The sequence below is a fragment of the Nesoenas mayeri genome, assembly GCF_963082525.1.
Source record: "Nesoenas mayeri genome assembly, chromosome: 4".
Taxonomy (NCBI): Eukaryota; Metazoa; Chordata; class Aves; order Columbiformes; family Columbidae; genus Nesoenas; species Nesoenas mayeri.
The window spans coordinates 24,828,173-24,849,751 of NC_137540.1; the positions used below are offsets into that span (position 1 = coordinate 24,828,173).

The 21,579-nt window shown below is 42.7% G+C and overlaps 2 protein-coding genes across 6 annotated transcripts in view; one reads left to right on the forward strand and one right to left on the reverse strand.

Annotated features, from left to right (window-relative positions):
* Window positions 1–3,059: 3,059 nt before the first annotated feature.
* On the reverse strand, window positions 3,060–13,403 carry COPS4 (COP9 signalosome subunit 4). 2 transcript variants are annotated; one of them, XM_080343910.1, is made up of 11 exons: window positions 13,137–13,301; window positions 12,150–12,239; window positions 11,947–12,026; window positions 10,999–11,150; window positions 9,626–9,729; window positions 8,612–8,765; window positions 7,351–7,501; window positions 5,988–6,158; window positions 4,569–4,684; window positions 4,117–4,201; window positions 3,060–3,617 (listed from the first exon to the last, which is right to left on the reverse strand). In XM_080343910.1, exons 2-11 carry the CDS (start codon window positions 12,197–12,199, stop codon window positions 3,484–3,486), a joined length of 1,197 nt encoding a protein of 398 aa, XP_080200036.1. In that variant the 5' UTR covers window positions 12,200–12,239; window positions 13,137–13,301; the 3' UTR covers window positions 3,060–3,483. The 2 variants fall into 2 exon arrangements, with proteins under 2 accessions (XP_080200036.1, XP_080200035.1); XM_080343909.1 differs by lacking the exon at window positions 12,150–12,239 and having other exon boundaries at window positions 13,137–13,403.
* Window positions 13,404–13,613: 210 nt separating this feature from the next.
* Window positions 13,614–21,579, forward strand: part of LIN54 (lin-54 DREAM MuvB core complex component) — a 41,537-nt gene continuing 33,571 nt past the window's right edge. Inside the window, exons 1-2 of one of the 4 annotated variants that reach the window (XM_080343902.1) lie at window positions 13,614–13,817; window positions 21,014–21,147. The gene's annotated coding sequence lies outside the window, so the exon portion shown is untranslated. Of the gene's footprint in view, window positions 13,818–14,047; window positions 14,060–14,347; window positions 14,411–21,013; window positions 21,148–21,579 lie in introns of those variants that run through there. The other 3 variants (XM_080343901.1, XM_080343906.1, XM_080343903.1) reach the window with 3 other exon arrangements.

The following is a 21,579-nucleotide window of genomic DNA, read 5'->3' on the forward strand; positions in this document are numbered from 1 at the left end:
CCAAGTTTCTATTTAGATTATGAGGTCAGTCCCTTCACATCAATGAATTGATCAAAAGCCTAATCACAATTTTCAAATGGTGTATTTTTTTTCTGCTGACACTAGATTACATTACAACATGAGGCATTACTGATTAAATATTGTGTAATATATATTTAAATATTAAATATTAATATTAATTTTAAAATATTAAATATTGTGTAACCCTAACCCTAACTGGGAAAGTAATGGTGCCATGTCAAGGCATATCAAGGATAAGAGGGTCATTAGGGGCAGTCAACATGGCTTCAGCAAGGGGAAGTCGTGCTTGACCAACCTCATAGCCTTTATGAGAACATAATGAGGTGGATAGATGATGGCAGAGTGGTGGATGTGGTCTACCTTGGCTTCAGTAAAGCATTTGACACAGTCTCCCACAGCATCCTCACAGCTAAACTGAGGGAGTGTGGACTGGACGATTGGGCAGTGAGGTGGACTGCGAACTGGCTGAAGAAAAGAAGCCAGAGAGTCGTGGTCAATGGGGCAGAGTCCGTTTGGAGGCCTGTATCTAGTGGAGGGCCTCAAGGGCCGGTGCTGGGGCCAGTACTGTTCAATATATTCATCAATGACTTGGATGAGGGACTAGAATGTACTATCACTAAGTTTGCTGATGACACTAAGCTGAGAGGAGTGGCTGACACGCCAGAAGGCTGTGCTGCCATCCAGTGTGACCTGGACAGGCTGCAAAGTTGGGCATAAAAATTTAATGAAATATAACAAAGACAAATGCAGAGTATTGCATCTGGAGAGGAACAACCCCAGGATCCAGTATAGGTTAGGGAATGATCCATTAGAGAGCAGTGTAGGGGAGAGGGACCTGGGGATCCTGGTGGACAACAGAATGACCATGAGCCAGCACTGTGCCCTTGTCGCCAGGAAGGCCAATGGCATCCTGGGGTGTATTAGAAGGGGGGTGGTTAGTAGGTTGAGAGAGGTTCTCCTTCCCCTCTACTCTGCCCTGGTGAGACCACACCTGGAATATTGTGTCCAGTTCTGGGCCCCTCAGTTCAAGAAGGACAGGGAACTGCTGGAGAGAGTCCAGTGCAGGGCAACAAAGATGATCAAGGGCATCTGCCTTATGAGGAAAGGCTGAGGGAGCTGGGTCTCTTTAGTTTGGAGGAGACTGAGGGGTAACCTTATTAATGTTTACAAATATACAAAGGGTGAGTGTCACAAGGATGGAGCCAGGCTCTTCTCAGTGACAAACAATGGTAGGACAAGGGGTGAGGGTTTAAGCTGGAACATAAGAGGTTCCACTTACACTTGAGAAGAAACTTCTTCTCAGTGAGGGTGACAGAGCCCTGGAACAGGCCACCCAGGGAGGTTGTGGAGTCTTCTACTCTGGAGACATTCAAAACCCACCTGGACACGTTCCTGTGTAGCCTCATCTAGGTGTTCCTGCTCCGGCAGGGGGATTGGACTAGATAATCTTTCGAGGTCCCTTCCAATCCCTAGCATTCTATGATTCTATGATCTGTCTTACAGTCTGTATAAATGTTTTGCCACTATACTTGCCTTCTAAGTAATCAGGAGAACTGAGAGGAAATAAGGTCACCTGGAAATAAAATAAGCTGTCCAATGGATCACCAGGGCTAGTTCTGAGTTCTGGAACAAGCAGAACTGTACCGATGTCTACAGCGCATGCAGGACTGGCTCTTGTCAGCCTGGCTCTTACTGCCATCTACTGAGATACCCGTGTCTCTCCTGTAGCCAATAAATTATTTACGTTTGCTGCATTAGAGGGTAATGCAGGAGGTTATTTAGTAAGACTGATGAGCCTCAAGGGTATCAGAGGGGAGTGACTAGAGTGCCAGACACCAGCCTTGACTGGACTATGTTGGCCCACACTGAAGGTCAACAGCCACCCAACCTTGATCTGGGAGATTTTCTACCACTGCTCTTTTACATGAAACATGTCAAGAGGTGGGCAGTTCCTTCCTACTCCCACAGCTGTTCTGCCATCACTCCCCCTCCCACAGAAACTATAGGATGCTGCCAACTGGAAGCCATCATAACTGACTTGGCCAGTTGTTTTGGGACTCAGAAATACCACCTGCCAGGTTGACACAAGTCCATCCTATTTATGGATGAACCACCCTTCACCAGCTCCTGTCTAAAAATATAGCAGCCCTAAAAATATAGACATGTGTAATAAATAAGCAAATAGAGAAATAAATGAAAAAAAGGGCATTAGGGTTGTGGATTAAGCCAAAACCTTTGAGTCGAGAGGACACCGCCATTCTCCAGATTATGAGACTGAAAACTCAGAAAGTGTTATTACTTGACTGAAATGAAAGAGCCAAGGCAATTCACATCAAAGCTGGAATTGCAACTCAAACGTGATCACCCCAGATTAAAACATAGTTGTTCTGGACAGGAACAACTATCAATGAAGCTACACCTTGTTTCTCCACTACCAAAAGAGCTCTCCATCAAAACTTCTCCCGCAGATTGCACAGTAAGACATATATATCTGGCAGGCCATGCAGACAGGTAATGAGTGTCCAGCTCCACAATGATAAACATCAGATGTGCCACTGTTATTTCATTGCTGTGCGTGAGCATTTTAGGTTCAAACTACTCCTATCTCATTATGTAAATCATCTGTATTCTCCAGCCACTCCCATTTCAGGTGTCTAATCTTTTGTAGCGCAAAATCCTCACCTTGTCAGAGTCTCTCACAACACCTCCAGTTCCACAAAACCACCATGGATATTTTTGTTACGTCACCAATTTGTCCTGACCCAGAGAATAATCAAGGCACATCTGCTATGTTCTCATCACTGATCCCGAGTTCACTGGGTGGGGTCTTTACCCCACCTCTTAAGCACAGATAATTCTGTGCCCAGCTGCACCAGTGCAGGAGGGGTCTGTATTTCCTTCAGTTACAACTTCAGACTTGCATTTTATAAACAGAGAAGGAAACAAGCTGTTTTTCAGCTAACATTTTCAGGACCTGAAACTGACAATTCCAAAACCTCAACTTATTTCATGGTACTGCTTAAGAAAAGCAACCCAGGTCGCTACAACACTCAAAACAGCCTTTATTAGAATAATTACAACTGAAAGAAACATGGCACTTATATTTTCACAGCAGGACAAGCACCATAGGAAGTAAGGAGCTACAAAGCTGTAGTAACAGAGTGGAGGGAAAAAAAATAAATAAATGAAAATGAAAGCTTTCTGCAGACATTGCAGCTGCTTCTACACGGAAATCACAGCTTTCTGGACAGCAGAGTGCAATGCAGAGGAAGCAACAGCAGCATCCTCTGCTCAGAGAACTGGGGGACTGTCACACCAAACACAGTATCGCCTAATTGTGTCCTAAGCGAGAGTGAAAGCAGAAAGTGAGGAAAGGAAGGTGGGTTATTAGTTTGGTTCACAGTCCTGCTCTTTCAGCACAGCAGGTGGTTGATTGCCTCCCTTCAGACAATAGCTGTGCAGTCACTGAGCCATCTGGGCCTCCATTGCCTGTGCTGTCCATTCTGGGGCTGTCTGACTTATCTTCTCCAGCAGGTTGTTAACCTGGAAACACAGTGACTGGATCTGCTTGTCCCAAGTTGGCAAAGCTTCACGAGCTGAAAAACAAAACAAAAGAAAACACCAAATAAATCAAAGTAAGTCTTAGGAATTCCCTTGCCTTTTCAACTGCAGCCTTTTATTCTGCCACTGCCCTCACCTACTTCGCTGAAGAAGCCTTCTTTGCAGCTACATCATGCTCATATCTGTATTCAAAAGCTACAATGATTTTGGCTGATCGTTAAAAGCCTAACTCCTGCATTGCAAAGTAGAAGTGGACAGAGAACTTCTTGGTGAACCTGTTCCTACGAGGCGACCAATGGAATAAATTCACACTTTCCTGTGGGTAAGAGAAGGTGGAGCAAGGAGGGAGGGTGGGTGAAGTGTGGTCCTGTGTTATAGCAAACCCTGCCGCCTCCTGGCCAGAGCAAGACACAGCAAGCTCACTTCAGATGGAAGATACTAGGAAACTTAAATTTCCATAGGTTTTAAGGCAACAACTCAAAAAGCTTGCTCTGAATGGTGCTAAAAAAAATAAATTACCATGGTCAAACTTACTCTCAAAATGAACAATTCCATCAATCTGATCAATGAATCCATTCATGCGACCCTCTGTTATCATCTGAGAAGCTATCTTTTCTGCCTGAAACAAAGAAGAAAGAAGTTAGAAACTTTTTCCATTACAAAATAAGTTAAACATTATTAAGACTTAATAGTCCTTATGGGTCTTTCATCCTCTTCACACGTGGCAGGGAAAAAAGCTCTACAGAAAACACTAATTATGAAAGTTGTATCGGCAGCATCTAACTCCACTGTTGTTCACTCCACATCATGTACCTTTCCTTCTCATAAGATATGCTAGATATTTAGCCTTCCTCAAAACATGGAATACTTAATTATTATATTTAATGATTTCCTAATATTTAACTAATTTTCGTAATATTTACCACAGCTGTTTTCTCATGTCCCTGATATTCCTTGTTTTAACCCAATATGTAGAAAACTGGTACCTTGGCTGCAGGGATTTCTAGTAACGCTCCAAGCTCTTCAAAAGTAATGTTGTTGTAAAGTTTGCTTGCAGATAGTAAGTTGTGTTCAATAACAGCTCTGTCCAGGATACTGGAACCTTAGGGTTTGGATGAGAAAAATAATCCATTACTGTAAGACTAAAATATGTGGTTTATATTGTAGAGCAGATGGAAAATGCCTTTTTTTCCCAAGGGTTATGTCTGCAGAAGGTCCAGATGCACCTGCCTTGCATCAGTTTATGGTAGACAGAAGAAAGTCATCAAAAAGAAATGGATGTCACGTGGTTGGTTTTAAGATAGGTAGCTTAAACCCTATTCTAATTTCTAGAATAATCACATGGAGCCCTTGGTTTTGCTACAAGACCCAACATCAGAATTGAGGGAGTTTGACCTCCTGTGACCAGTTCAAACTTGCTAAATGAATTTTTTTTTCATTCATTACACATGTCAGGGGTCCAACAAATCTCTCTTTTACTGTGCTTGTAATTACCCTCATGTAATTTCTCTCTTCTTGATTTATTAATTTAACTAATTTGACCTTTAACCTCCAGCTGAAGATAAGCGTATTATTAAATACCAACTAACTGGCATTCTTTAACTCATAAAGAGTATGGGTTATAAATAAACAACACACAAACAAAGGAAAGGACTGCAGCTTATCGTTAATAAGAACCTTTAACCAGTTTTCACCTCTGCAATTACACAGTTGTTTATTTGTCCTTAATCAATGAGTATTGTTGAACAGGTAGATTTGCCTGATTGAGAGGTATTTTATGCTTCTTTATTTTTCCACTTCAGTATTCTTCTAATTCAGAAAATTGAGACCAGTGTGTTTAGAATTCCAGCGACGTTATTACTTCACATGATTTCTCACTGTTCAGAGGTTTCAGGAAGAACAAAGCCAGGAAGATGTCAGTGGAATGGATCAGAAAACAATTCAGAGACAGCGTGAGGTCCAAATCGTTGCCTCACCATCTGTCAACCATCAGAGAGCAGTTCAAATAAATTTACCATGCACACAGACCATTTACAGCCTATGTGCATGCCACACGTTTCTGAGCATCCTGTTTAAAACACTGACTTAGAAATGGAGAAGCTCTAAAGGCCAGATACAAGGTTAGAAACACTGGGAAGCTGTCAATGAAGAGGACAAAGAAACCACATTTTTACAAGCTTCCAGAAGAGTATTTAAAAACCTTAGCAGCCAATTAGAAAGACGAACTATGGATAAGAAGCTTTACTATTGAACCATACTCATGAGGGTAACTTTCTGGGAAATAACTTTTAAATAATCATATAGGCAATACTAAATTCTTTTCCATCACACCTCTTGCTGCAATGCGCAAATCTGACTCCTGTGGATGAACACCTAACATTACAAGGTTTTAGAGAAATATGTACCATCAGCAGTAGTTGCTTTTTGGTGAGGCATCAGCATAGCTGCAAACTCCTGCAGTTGATTTCCACGGATAATTCTGTCAAGATACATTTTCTCCAGGATGCCATAGGCTGCAAGCTGCTGGCATCTCTCATCCTTGAAGAGTGTAGCAAGCATGCGGGAACGCTGTTGTCCTAGGAGAATCAAGAAAGATGCCCATAAATGATCACCAAATCATTGAACATTTACAGGTTGTCCTGGTTTTGTTAGAAAAAGACCAGTTCTCTTTTAGTGATTTTTCTTTCAGCTGCGTTCTTCTAGGTGGCTGTACTTTTCTGAGTTTTAGCCTGCATATTTTTCCTAGGATGCTGTACTCGGTGCTGATAAGAAGACCAATGGAATGCTGAAGAAGCTCACATTTAGATTTATTACTATGGTAGCCAAGAAAGACTTATAAGTTTTCCCACATTCTGTTGTGAGAGGGGAGTGTTTGAGGAGAGGTGGATGGAACAGGTGACTAGAACTGACCAGCTGAAGATCAACTGAGTATCCCATCCCATAACCGTCATAACCCCTATGTAAGAGGGTGATCATGAGGGTCAAGCTCTCTTCAACCATGGCCGGCATCTAGAGAGGACCCTGCCTGTCTGCCTGTGATCTACAGGCCTCAGGCCCCGCATCCCTGCAACCAAGTTCTGGTTTGCTGTGAACTCCTGCCCATGACTTCTGTGGGCCTGGCCTGCACCTGCTGGAGCAGCCAGCTCTGCACACCCAGCTCTGCTGCTGGAGTGACGCCAACTCCACATCGAGCATTCGAGATTTGTTTTGTATATTTTGTATACATTCTCTATTTATTAGTAGCATTAGTAAAAGCCTTTAGAACCTTCCAACTTGAAGTCTAAGTCTCTCTTCCTTTCCCCTTATCTTCCCTATCATCTTTCTGATCTAAAGGAAAGGGGTGGTGGGAAGTGAGGGAGTAACAGGGAGCATCTGCCACGGTTTATTGCCACCTTGCCTTAAACTGTGACACAGGTAAACACCACAGTTATAATATTTTTTTTTTCTCAATACATGCAATTAACCGACAAAGCTCTACCAAAGGAACTCAGTTGTGTTCAGTTCCAAAACATTGTTTGCCACTATCTCCTGCATCTTTAGCAGATGCCAGCTTATCACTGGCAAAGATACAGAAGTATTAATAATCCAACTCTGAGTTAACACTATGCTAATAAATAATTTTGACGCTGTGTTCACAATTTTGGATTCCTCACCAAGTCTTAGTGACAAGATCCCCCTTCCCACAAGAAATGCACAAGCTGGCTTGCTTCAGGAGATAGGCAATACCTATGGTGGGTCTTTTATACAAAAATGTAATGTGTGTTTTACCTGCCGATGCCAAAATAGTGCAATGCAAAGCATGCTTCAATGCCTCCAGTCGCTCAGTTTCATGGACTATGCTCTTATAGGACAGCTCGTTGTATCTTTGGGCAGCCTCAATGAACTTTCTTCTGTAATCAAGAACTCGAGCATAGCAAACCTAGACAGAAAATACATCTCATAGAAAGAAAACTAACAGCGGTGGCTGCGTAACACAGGTGTGTATAAATTCCCACAGTATCAAGTGACAGCTTCAATAAATATTGCTCTAGTGCACCCTAGGGAAATCTGTGTCTTCAAACAATTAGCTTGACTTGGAAAGGCCTTGCTAAAGTATCACAGAAAGCATTTGAAAGGGTATTGCCCAACACTATCCATATGCTAAACATTGCAAATGTATAAATGCCATAAACTCAGTAAATGAAATATTGTACAGCTAATACTGTACTTATGTAAGCTTCCCCTTCACTACTGACACTGACAGCTAGCATTTAAGTAGCAATTCATGTTTCCCTTTCAGCGCTGTAACACCTCATACTTCTCCTCCCCCTTCCTTTGTGCTTTTCTAATGCTTACAGTAAATATTTACACTTCCAACTGAGCACACACTTTAAAACATAGCACCAGGTGAGAAAAAAATAAAAGGGAAAACCAACAAACGAGCACCACTGCATCCTAAGTTACACCTCATGGCACATCCGCTTTATGCTGTAGAATTTTAAACACCACCACCACACTTGATTGGTGCTGCCATGCTATAGCTATGACTACTGACCCCAGTAACTAAAATGGTTTGAGAAATCATCATACGAACTATTTATACAGTAAACCCACAAACAAGCAGCAAAGTCAGTTACTTTACTACCTGAGACTTAAAGCTACTTTCCTGGATAGTACTTATTATTTAAGTACAGGGTGAGAGGCCTTCTGTTGTCTCTAATATCAGACATGATTATTTTTCCTCTTACATTTACAGACAAAGGCAGAGGCAATATTTTCAACAATATTTCAGAAGTTGTGAAGCCTATGATTTATTTTCAATCAGTAAAGTCGGCATTTAAGGAACCTTTACAAACTTCCCCCAAAATCATAAGGAATGAGCTGTCTAATTATTGCTAAGATGTGGCTCTCAAGCTCCCAAGGCCATTTAGAAGCTTTTTCTCTTGGTCTCTTTTCTCATTACGACAGTTTTAGTGGCAGTGCATAGAAACATCTCAATGTGGCATGATTTCCCTTCAGAAAAAGAAGGCAATAAACTAAGTTAGACAACCTTATAATGGATTTGCAGCTGTTCATTAGTTGATTCATTCTGAAGCAGGGAAGCTCTATTAATATAAGCTTCTGCTTGAACTGGGTCGTCATCTTCCAGATACAGTCTGGCAATTTTCAGGTAGGTCTCCAGTTTATAATCTACATTGTACTGTCTGTAGAGAAACAGAAAAGCAAATGCTCAGAGTTGCTCCAAACTACCCTTGCTCTTTTCTGTTCTAAACATATATAATGATTCTTAAGTACTTGGCAACTTTCACTTTACCCTGCTTTATTCTTCCCTAATTAACGCTCTCTTCCAAAATGCTTTCCATTCAGGATAAGGAAGTTTGAGATGAATGCCAATATAGACCTGGCTCCTACAAACACCAATAGAAATAATGCTGTCCACCAAGACACAAACGTGCACTCTAATAATCTGGTTTTAGTGGATTGGAAGTTTGCCATAAATGGTGAGCCACTTGAGTAAAAAAGCAAACTTGAATTGGACCAAATAAGTGCTAAATGGGCAAAACCTACAGCAATTCCTTCTACATGCATACAGAGAAAGAGGTTAGAAAGGACAGCCAGAGAAAACTAACAGCAAGGGTTCTAGACTTAAAAAAAAAAAAAACCCAAACAGACAACGACAACCCCTCCCCAAAATCTCAACTGCATTTGTTCATATCCCTTTCTAAACTTGTGTCTTCAGGTTGAACTGTAAAGGCAGACACATGGAAGAACTGCCACCTTTCAAGAACCTTTTGTAACCTTAGAAGCATTTTTGTAAAATACCATGAAAAAAGCTGTTTATCAACAGACTAATAAATAGTGCAAAACTTCCAGTGCAGTATTTTGACCTACTGAACTGTTTACTTTAACACATGGTTTTAAAACTACACTTCTGTCATCTGGCAGTAGCTCTGGCCCAAACTACTAAAACTCTGGGAAAATATGCAACCCCAAAATTATCACTTAGTGGTCTAGTTCAGTACAAAGGGAGTAAGCATATTTAACAACACAACCGTGTACTTACTTTTGCCCTGTTTCCAACGGGATCCCCACCAATACTTGTGCTGCATTCCTCCAGTCTTCTTCTTTCTCATAGATTGATGCAAGATGTTGCCTTATTGAAGCGACCTAAACAATAATAACGTAAGTAGCAAACATTGTAAAGTTGAATAGTTCTGTATTAACATTCCCACTATTTGTTCTTGTTCATGAACCCCCTCAACTGATACCCCAGCTTCACAGATACGGCAACATACACATATGCAACTCCTCCCACGCAAGGAGTCCTGTGTGGGACTCCCACACCAAACTTCAAAACCGAGCTTTTTAAATCTGAGTACTGACTTGATGCATTTCCACTTAAGCTTGTGACAAGTTAAATGAGTTTATCTTCAGGGAGTGCTAAGTAGTAACCTTTTCTAAAGCTTTGAAAAAGATGAAACAAGGTTTTTAAGAACTGGAGCACCAAGATTCACATGCCATTTCTTGCAGTTATACCTCATACCATGCCTGTGAGATATGAATGAGGTGAACTATGACTAGATCTTAACGCAAAAAGTTCTACTTTGTAGAGCACCTGTCAACAGGTGAAATATCCATGCATACAATCCAGGCTTTATACCCAAAAGTGTGGTTGAAAAAACAAGAAATCACCTGGTTTTTTAGGCTTAATTTACGCATAACCATCACAACATATAGGCACACATTCAGTTAAGACTTAGAATAAAAATTGCTTTAAAAGACAAAAAGTAAAGAGAAGCAAATACAAATTGTGACAGAAACTGCCTTGCTTTTCTGGTCAAGTACTAGATCCTAAAGGCTTTTTTGTATAAACATATTTTTTAAGAACTCCCAGACAATGGTGAATACTCGTACAACAAAACCAAGAACCAAATTGAAAAAGAATGGCAGTACATTCAGCAGGTAACTGTAGAATTGGGATTTCATGAAAACAATTTTTCTTTTTAAAATGGTTATAGCTTAAGTATATATATACAAACAGATACTTATTTTGAAACAAGAACTATTTCTCAAGATGCTTCTCTCCTCATATCACCTGGCTGTTCTATTATATGGGTAAGATGCAACACAATGAGTACAAGTCTGTCTCTCGACAGTGCCTCCAGTAGCTCAAGTATTGTTTCATTGTAAGAAGACATTTTCTGGTAGTGCGGGAACTACATGTCCAGCATCCAGATGAAGAGACAAAGTCTGTATTCTTTGCACGGTCCTATATACTCTGCATTTCACACAAGTTTTCACAAAATTGGACTCTAAACAGAAATGTCTGTTTCGAACAGCATTTTAAAGACTTGAAAATAGTCAGCACAGAAGGAAAAAAAAAAACCAACAAAGCCAAGCCTGCAAACCAAAAATCCCTCATCATTTATCTCTCACCTGCTCTTCAAATGAAATAACTCTAGGCTGTATCTTTTCCAAGGTGAAGTGGTAAATTTCTTTGGCTGTGCTGTCAGGAAGACTTGGAAGATGAGTACAGAAATCTGTCAGCAGCTGACGTGAGATCACTAGACTAACATTCTCGTTCACCACTGGTTCAGAGACACATGGAAGAAAAACACAAGATGGATACAATGCTTGTCAGTGTCTTCACTGCAAGTGATCATTTGCTCTCATGTTAAGTTTGAATCTTTCAAGTTTTTAGATCTGTATCTAAGTGAAGGGGCTTTTTAGTTTGTTTTTAAAGTGATTTTTTTTTTTCTTGGAAATGGTGACACTAGAGGTCACCAGAGTTCTAACCCCTGACAGAAAATAATGCATTTCTCACTCTTATTTATGGTTTAGAAAGATGTTTCATTCTGAATCACTGTTCTCAACTACTGAAACATTTTGGACAAAGTAAATCTTTAGGCTAAATTTCACCAAGTTTAATCTGAACTTAAAAATTACAACAGGTATAATTTATAGAGGTATTCAATAAGCCAAACGTCCAAGCAACACAAACATACACAAAAAAATCCCTAACCATTTCTTCTTGACAGTTCTCCAAACTAACGTGAGACCAGGGAAGAAGGGAGTTGTTAGTTTAAATACCACTCAGCATGCAGCATTAATCTGAGCATCCAACAGAGATTGCTTCATGTTTGTACCTTCTGACACTGTCACACTGACAGGCTAGAAAGTTATAGTAACTTATAAAGCTTATGAGTCCATTTTCCCTTAACTTCTGAATACGGCAATGACGGTTCCTCTCCTAGTTGTGTTTGAGTTCCAATAGGAGTAAAATATAATGTATTTACACAACCTCATATGCAGCTAACAAATATGCAAAACCACAGACCTCAGGCCTCTACTCAGTGTGCAAGCAATGATATCAGATGCACTTACTTGCTTCTACAAAAGCTTTCAAAGCTTCAAGTTGTTCTACATCTGACAGCTGAATGGCTTTTTCCAATATTTGGCGATATCTGTCCACAGATTAGGAAAAAAAAAAAAAAATCACTCATAAGACATATTTTTTTGCCTAACTAGTTCTGGTTTTCTGTTCATTTTCTATGGCACAGCGCTCCTTTTGCTTATATTTGCTATACCTCTGAGGTGGCAATTTTCCAAAGTGTCTGCATTCAAATGTCAGGAACATTCACCTGGAATTGGTATCCGGCTCTTTTTCAATTCTAGGGCTAGATTATCAGATAACATAACTCATAATTTTGTTATCTATGAATACACATGCAATTTTGAAGGTTAAAAACCGCCAAACAAGTCACTAGGATAGTGCGTAGAAAAAGTAATTAAAACCATCTCTCTCATGAATTAAGATTAATAAAGTTAGTCAAACGTTCAAAATGCCACATTCAATGAGAAATGGTGCTGGGAGAGTGGGTGGTAGAAATACGTTAAGGCCACTTGATATGAGCACAGGCACAGAATATGCGTTTTTAAGCGCTTATTCCTGAAAAAATACCTACTTCAGTTTTCATGCTTCATAAAGCTTATTAAACTTTGCCTGGGCCTTAACCTCAGTGTTTGCAACAGTAATCAAGTATTACATTCAAGTTGAAGCCATATTTTGAGGGGAATGCTTCGAAGTTTTTACATGAAACTCCAAGAGGTGAAGCAGTTCCTCTGGAAAATAACCAACTGAGCTGGGGCTCAAGAATTTCAGTTGAACTGATCGACTGCTGACTGAACCCGCGGGGGGAAAGAAAAGCTACTACTGCGAGGAGCTCAAACCCCAAAGGTTTGACATCCAAAACACCCACCTAATGAAAAAATAGAAAAATTAATAATAGAGATAGCGACATATTTACAGCAGACAGGAGGGAGTGGCGGCCAAGAGCTCAGGCCCCGAGCGGGACCCTGCGCTGGGACACGGCCAGTGCAGAGCAAGCCGTCGCCAGAAATGAAAAACGAACAAAAAATTAAGAACCGTAAGTGGTTGGGGTTTTTCGGTTGGTTGGTTTTCCGGCAAGAGCCTCCCCCCCCGCCCCGCCCAGGGCCCTGCAGCCTCCCCTATAGCCCCCCAACGGCCCCTCACTGCCTCACCACGCCACGGGGAAGCCGGTGCCAGCACTCACTTGCCCGCCAGGTCCTTGTGGGAGCCGCTGGAGTTCATCAGCTGCGCCAGGTCCTGCCTCACCGCGGCCGCCATGTTCGCCGGCCCGCCGTCCCCGCCGCGCGCCCGCAGACCTCCTCCAACCATAGAGCGGGGCCGCCGGCAGGCTAGAAGGGCCCCCACGCGGCGGCGGTCACGTGGCGGCGAGCGTCCCGCGCGGGCAGAGCTCTGCCGCGGGGATAAAAGCCAGGACGGACCCCCCACTCACCTCCTCCACTCAGCCGTGTGACGGCACGTGTTAAATGTATAAAGTCTATAGATCTATAATCGCGCGCTGGCTGCGCGCGCGTCCCGGCGGGGGCTAGGCCGAGTCCTCCCTGGGTAGCGCGCGCGCGCCGACCCCGGAAGCGGGCGGCTCTGCGGGGCGGGCCCGGAAGCGCGGGGCGGCGCGCGCGGGGCCGCTGCGCCGGCGGTTGCCAGGGCGGCGCGGCGCAGTATTATGGGATGCGGCGGGGGAATGGCGCGGGGCGCGTGATTTTGAACAAACACGGCGGCTTCGTCGCGGGCGCTGCCGCCGCCGTGGCCGCCGGACGCGGTAGCGGGGAGGGAGGCGTCTGCGCCGAGGCGTGGAGGCTGTGCGGCGACGGCGGCGGAGAGAGGCACCGGTAGCGGCGGCGGCGGAGGAAGCGCGCCCGCCCGCACGGTGAGTGTGAGGGGCGGGAAAGCGGCGGCGGGAGGGTGAGGAAGGGGGTGCGGGCACGGCGCCGCTGGCGGGGAGGGAGCGGGGCAGCGCTGACAGCCGCCGCTCGCCGGGAAGGCGCAGGCCCGGCCCCGCTGGGCGCGCTCCCCGCGGCGGGGCGGGCTCCTCGGCGGCCCCGCCGGCCTCCCCGGGCTCGGAGGGACAGCAGACCTGGTTGTCCCTGCGCCGCGGGGGATGCCTGCTCGGTAGGAGTCTTCGCCGCTGCTTGCTGAGCTCAGCTGCACCCAACGCTGTAGCGGAGCGGTGAGCTTAAAACGGACCCGGGGAGCCGGCGGGGAGCCTTCCCCCTCGGGACGGGGGGTGCTGCGTGGGACCCGCCGTCTCCCCGTTCCCTGCCGGTCCGGAAGCAGTTGGGGTTGGGCGGCGGGGCAGGTCGCGGGGAGCTCCCTGCGGAAGGCGGGGCGGCGCGGCGGGGGCAGGTGCGGCGGGGGCGGGCCGCGGGGGACGGCGGTGACGGGCTGAAAATGGCGGATCTTTCGAAATAGGGTGGCAGCCGCTGGCCGAGCCCGGGCGCTCCCGCGCCGCCCGCCGCTGCGGTGAGGCCCGGGGGCGCGCGGGGGTAACGGTCGCGGGGGAGGGCGAGCGGCCGCTGCCGGCGTCGCGCGATGCCAACGGCCGCTAGCGATCGACTCGCCGGGCCTGGGGCCGGCGGGGCCCGGCTCCCCCGGGACACCGCGTCGGGCGGTCCCGGGCCTCTGGCTGTGACGGCGGCGGGACGCGGCGGCTTAGGCCCGGGTTCGTTCTCCTCGCCGAACTTGCCGGCGTGGGCTGCCCGCTGAGCGGCTGCCGGGACAGCGCCGGCCTCGGTGTAGGGGGAGGACGGCCTGGCTTTGTGTGTGGGAATGCTCGCTCGGACGCTGCCCTGCCAAGCGGGGCGCGGTGGGAAAGGCGTGGGGTGTTTTCCACGTTTCCTTAAGTCACCGCGGTGCAAGGGCACACCTGTCCCTGCAGCGTCCTGCTGCGCGGCCGCGGGCAGTCTCTGAGCTCAAAGCAAATCGACCTGGACCGTCTTTTGGGGTAGTCCTGGCTTCTCTTGATCGTTCTTGCTCGTTAGGAGGTATATTGGCAGTCAGAATGCGTTGATTTATTTGTGGCCTTGACTTTGAAGCGCATTGTGTACTAATTACGTAATGTTTCATACGGAGGTTTTGATTTATGGAAAGCATTGCGGTATTGGGAGCATGTGAAATTGTCCACTGGAACATAGGGCAATCAGGAGGAAAGCTCTTAAGACTTAAAATTTCAAGTGAGGAAAGAGCAGATACTTAAATGGTCTTTCAGTAGTTTCATCCTTCTGAATGGTTGCTTGAAATATATTTGTTATTGTAGCAAATACTAAATATAGAAGAATATTGGGAATCTTCTTTGCATTGCTTACATAAAGCTGACAATAACAGGCAATGCCTTGTATGTGTGGTTGGCTTAATTCACAATAACTTTCTGGCCTGTTGGAGGCAAGAAGAATAGCAGGTTATAAGATGAGAATATGTATTTTGTCAGGGGAATCCTTTCATAAAACAAAATGCATTAGATGTCTATTTTTTATTCCCTCATATATCCAGTTTACGTATGCGTCAGCAAGTGCTAACTGTTGGCTACATGCCTTCTACAGAGAGATGTGTGGCTGTGTTGCTCCGTAGGACAGGCAATCTTAACGGCTTGGAGAGTATGTTAGAAAATACAGCTCAGCTTCTCTACTGGGTTAAAAAAGTTACTTGATGCTTGTTGTAATGTAGTGAGTTTCAGAAGTTTGTTATGCAAGGTTGACTGTTAAGATCACTTACCAAGAACTCTCTGCTGTTGTTTGTTTTGCTTGTACTTCCATGATGTCCAAGCTCAGTTTGTTACTGAATGACAGTTCAACTAGAATTCTCAAAGTTCTAGATGGTTTCAGGTTGAGCATCTGCTAACCATGGGCAAACTTGAAGTGTGCTGATGAAGAATGCTGTTGGATTTCAGCCCTGAAGACATTGTTATCTTATAGACTGAAATATCTTTTAATATAGATTTTGAAAAGCAGTCAAAGCCCCTTAAGATTTTCTTCTCTTATACTTGTTTTTAAAATATTTCATGGGGAAAAAAGGTAGTATGACATTTTGAGGTGTTTGTTTTGATTTCTACTTCACAATAAGCTGTGCTTCCTTATCTTTTGCTTGGTCTGTTGGTGCTACTGTTACCTTCCTTTGCTGTAGAGGTAGTGCTTTCTTTTTTTGCATGCTGTTAGAAGCACATGTTAATGTTCGACAGAATTCATATGCTACAATGGTGGGATTCATAACTGGTACCCAGGAGACAAACTCATGTTTGTTGCTTTTTTTTTGGTTGGTTGGTTTTGGTTTTATTCTTAGCTGCAGGAGCTCCCAATAAGAAGTGGAAAAGGTTTCTTGAACTCTTGATTCAAGGATTTGTATTTTGCCAGTCCTTACACTTCAGTAGCTTGGGTTCCTCAGTTGCTTAGAAAACTGGTAAGCAGCATGTGGGTTTCAGTACAGCCGCTCACTTGACAACATTAGAAAACACTAAAGTTTTTCTTGCATGAGAAAGAACGAGACCTCCAGAATAATTGCTTTTTCAGTGATAGGGGCACATTACTACATGATGTGAGAGATTCAGTTTTCTGATGTTCCAAATTGGGACATACACTAGTGGTTCCGTGACTCTTCCAACTTGTGCCTCGTTCCTCTTCACAAGCCATGCTTCTGTAATTGAATGTGTTGCTGCCTATGCTGGAGTAATGTCCTCAGTTTTGGGCTCTGCTCTGATCTTTTTTTGAGTTCAGGCATGTACCCAATCCCCATCTCTATTTAGGCTCTGACTGTTTTTTTAAAATTTTTTTTTCCTTTGGAGTAACAGCAGTTTTTGCTAGGGACTCAAGAAGTCTGTGAATAAAGTTTTAGAAACTTCTGCTGTTCTTGAAAAGTTTTTTGAGGTGTGTGTTTGAGTTTTGATAGTATTTTAATGAAAAAATTCCCAGTGGTCTCAGGTCTGCCTGTGTAGTTTAATCTGCTTTCCCCCCACCCCCCCAATATTTGAATGATATAGGAAACACAATCTGCAAAAAAGTAAAAGCTTAGTGTTTTAAAACCTAGTTAATTGTTAATATTGTAGTGTCTGGGGAGAGCTTTACTGTGAACTTTTTTTGTTTTCTATGTACTTTCAGTGTTTTTCTTCCTAAGTGCTACCCTCTTGTTTATTTGGGAGAAGATGTGGCTATGCACTGCTGTAATCCCATGAGCATGTTGCTGCTTTGCTAGTGCGGAAGATGGCCCTGCTCTTCCCTGGCAGCTTCTTCCTTGTCGTGCTGTCTTAATACATGCGAGGAATGAAGAATATAAGAAAAGTAATGCTGATCACATGCATGTAGTGCTCAAAGTAGCAAAATATGCTATTTCAAATAACAGTGCAATAAGGATAATACTGCTATGATATTTTTTCACAGTAAATCCAAAATAATTGTAGCAGGTGCTTGTTTTGTTAATATGCGATTACCAGTTTGTTGACAGATAAGGGGTTTTAGCTGCTGATTTTCATTTTAAAATTATAATGGAAGCTTAAATTACCCAGAACTTCCAAAGAGAAGAAGGATTTTCTTATAACTGGTATGTGATCAAGTGGTTAGATTGTTTGGGTGTTTTTCCTCCAGCCATTCTTAAAAAGAAAACAGCTAACACCTCTAATAAACACGGCAGAGGTGACACCAGCTTAATCTTCACATGGAAAAAAAAAAAAAAAAGAACCCAAAAACCTTAATTGTGTAATGTAAAGCTCTCATGTGCATATCACTCGATAACTGTTACTTGAAGCACATAGGAGTTGGTAATTTGTTCACCTTGCCCATTCCTCTAATATGCTGCACAGAGTTGCATGTATAGTGTGTCACATAGGGAGTGTTCACTCAACAGCATGTAAAGAAATGGGAAGGGGACAGTGTGCATTGATTGAGTGAATCATGGTTACTTTGGGAACTACTATTTTGAATTTTGTGACTATAGCCAGTTAAATTTGTGGTGAAGAACACCTGATATTTTCTTAGTATTCCTTGTAACTGATTAAAAAGGATTGGATACTTACACAAATTGTGTATTCAGCTTTTGGTAAGGAATAAGGTTGGATTTTTCTCCTTACTATAGTTTGCCGTTGGTATCGTATTTGATAAATCTAGAACCGTGATCCTCTGGGAAGTCTGCAGAACAATGGCCTCCATATCTTGTCTTCTGTAGAGAATGGGTGGAAATTACTTTGTCTGTGTTCCACATGCATATTTTGTTACTGTGTTAAAACTATTTGCTTTCACTCTGCTGTTACATACGCAAACAGGGTGAGTTTGCAGACTTAGATGATTAATTTTTCCATTTACCTTTGTTAATCTTAGCTTTTCTGCTTTTTGGTTTGTTTCATTACAAGTATTTTTGAAGGCAATGTTTAAGTCAGTAAGCTTAAACAGAAGACTCTTGAAAAAATGCAGTGCTGAGTGATTTTGTAATTATTTGCTTTATGACAAAACAAACCCGTCAGTTTTAGAGACAAAATGTAGAGCATCAGAGGGAGTAAGAAAATGGAGCATGCTTAAAATGAATGATACTATTTTACTGATTAGCAAAATGGTAGCAACATTGAAAGATGTTAATTAGAAGAACTGGAGTACAGTAAGATCTCTTACCTACAGCTGTGATTTTTCATTTGATAATATGCCAGCAGTAATGGATAAATCTTGGTTATACACATGCTTCCGTGAAGGCTTTTCTACCAAATGAGAGAAAACATGTTGGGTGTCGAGTTTCCAAAGAACTACATTTCCTATCTTTTTATACCATTAATCTTTGTGAATTGCAGTTGTCTGGAATAGTTGATGCGTGCTTGTGTGTATTTGGCAAAAAGGGAGGGGAAAACACAGCAAACAAGGAAATTAACTAGCATGTTCTTAATTTTGTTTTGGATGTAAAACGACCCAATAAAATGGTTTGTTTCTCTAAGAAGGGTTTTTTTCCTCTGAAATTAACTTGGGCAAACAAGTCACCTTCACTTTCTGAATTGTAGCTCATTTCTGTATTGCACAGGTAGGTGTTCTGTGGCACTGGCGCTAGCAAGCAGTTAAGAACCTGTGGGAACCGTGAGCCTTGTGGATTTTTGTAGTTTATTCAATCTTTTCTTGAAATAAGTTTCTTTTGTTTGCTGGGTTAGTGTCCAGAATGTGAAATGAAGTAAGAGTGCATTTTTTCCACTTACAAAGAGTAGTTCTGGTCCCAGTGCTGTGAACTGGCCGCAGCAAAGGGACCAACAAGGGTGTAGTCAATCGAGCATCCAAAATGTGATACCAGCAAAGGTTGTCACTTCTGTTTCCTGTGAAGAAAAAAGTTAACAATTGTGTATGAGTTATGGATTCTCACAGGAGATAAGTGGAAAACATGAAAGAAGGAGGCTACTTGTGAATTTTTACCATTGTTACTGCAATGACTGGGAAAAATAAGACCTCAGTGTCTCTGTTGAACAGGAAGGCAAATTTTGGTGTTATGTCAACAAAAAGACATAGGTTGAATAAAGGTTTGACAAGTTGGTTGTCATGGATTCTTAGCAAAAGTTCTTAGTGACATTGTGATCATGACTGGTTATATCTGCTTATGCTTATAATATTTGTTTACGGCTGCAAAATAAGCTCTGTCCTTGGAAGAGAGTTCTCTTAGTTGTCCAGATAACAAGCAACAATGCAGATGCCATACAATTTTGCATAAGCTCATCTTGTAGTCACTTATAAGTTGTACTGTTGCTGCTCAGTTGGTTCTGATGGACTGTATACTTTGACACAGAGCTTTTTGGGTGCATGTTGTGAGATGGATTCTGGGGGAATTTACTGAGGTGCTGAGACACTCTCTGATTCAGGTGTGTCCAACTCATTGCAGGTATGTAGTGCTTTAACACAGTCTAGCAGTCAACTAGGGAAACTGAGTCACAGCAAATAACCTGCCAAGGCTGCAGTTCAGCTTTGGTGTCCTGGCATACATAACAACATTGCTAATCTCTAATCCCCAAAATTATAAATTGGCAATTGGCAAAAGCTTATTTTGTGCATATGAAGTTGTCTTAGATGTAGTAAAGAGGCAAGCTGTGAGCTAGGTGATCTTGCAACATAAAAACTAAACCAAACAAACAAACAACCAAACAAAAAAAGCACCCACAACTTTTTCCCATGGAGAAACACAATTAAAGTTTGTTTATAATTATTTCTTCTCTTATTCTGAGAATGAGGTGAAGCTTCTAGATCAGTTTAGACAGCGTAGTGGTGACTTGTCCAGCTCTGGTGGTAGAGCATGTTTGCCATGGAAGTGGAATCGGGACAGATATCTTGAAAGAACAGAAAGGGATATAGTAAGCAGCATGGAAAGTGTATGCAAAGAACTCTTCCTTCCAGGTGGCCTTGGTACGCTCTCTGAAATAAAGCATCTCCAGGGATAGATAAGATATGGTAAGTATCTCTACGGTGTCAGGATATTGAAATCAAAGGTTGTAAGAGATAATGTGTGTTCCTAGTCACTGAAATGCTTCTTTCTGGCTATGCCTGTCTGTAGGATTTTGTTTTTTAGCTGCTTATCCAAAAGCTTAACTGTTGGTTTTCTGATTTACACCTAAGAAAATTTACAAGTATGTGTTTCAGAGTATCTTCAGCCTTTTGTGTTATGATAAATGAGACTTAAGAGGTCTGAGAAGCCTGCATTTGAAGTGGCCCACTTGGTTCTGGAGCAGAGGTGAAGATTTCACTGAAATTCTCATTTCTCCTATTGAATTGACCTCTTGACTCGAAGTCTTAATGTAGGATTTCATTCCATGAAAGCCAGTCAGTTATTGCACAGTCCTTGTTATTTAATTAAGTTTTTCCCAAAAGGAATGTGGAGGTGCTTTATCTAGAGATTGAAGTAGGAGGGAGAGGGTAATAGTAGTTTTTGACATCTGAACCAAGTCTTGGTTTGCCTGCAGGTGAGCTGTTTATCTTCAGCTCAGTCTTTCTGTGAGTAAATATATTTCTGTAATTGCTAAGTACTGTCATGTTTGAGGCTGGTAGCGGTGCTGAGATCTGCAGCTAGAAGCATGTTTCTGGCAAATGACTGAATTATAACTGTTTGAGCTATTTTTGCTTTTTCTTTCAGTGCTCCATTGGACTCAAAACTGAGGAAAGACAACTTATATTTATAGGATAAGTTTAAAAAGCAATAGCAGCCATAACAGCTTTCACTGATGTCTGAATCTTGACAGCACTACCATGAAAGCATTGCAGTTTATGGTATTAGATTTTTTTTACCTGTTTCATCTCTGTGTTCTTTTAACTTTGTAACAAATAATATGATTGCATAAGATGTATTAAGTTTTAGGACAAAATGCTTTTCTGTGTCATGTTATCATATTTTTGAAAATGAAATACCCCACGGAAAGCAGTGTTGCATGTGGGGGTTTTGGGGTTAGAATGAACTTAATGTATTATACGTTTTGACTAGGCAGCACTGCTGAAGTATACGTTTCATGCACTGCATAATCATTGGGCTTCCTGATTCACAAAGACTCAATAAAATGGATAGGGTCATGATGAACCTTTGCTCATAAATATAGTGCGAAAATGCACTCTTGCTGAAATTATTGGCAGCAAGCCTGATCTTAAAAGGTGCCCACTATGATAACACCTGTTAAAAGTGTGCAGAGAACTTGATAACAAGCCTAT

What these genes read in the sequence shown, in the direction of transcription:
- COPS4 (XM_080343909.1), bottom strand. Translation starts at nt 13,261, where the DNA reads ATGGTTGGAGGAGGTCTGCGGGCGCGCGGCGGGGACGGCGGGCCGGCG. An exon ending in TTATTTCATTTGAAGAGCAG is followed by an intron (nt 9,730 to 10,998) that starts GTGAGAGATAAA and finishes ATTATTGTTTAG; the next exon opens with GTCGCTTCAATAAGGCAACA. An exon ending in AGCTGCAAATCCATTATAAG is followed by an intron (nt 7,502 to 8,611) that starts GTTGTCTAACTT and finishes TTTTCTGTCTAG; the next exon opens with GTTTGCTATGCTCGAGTTCT.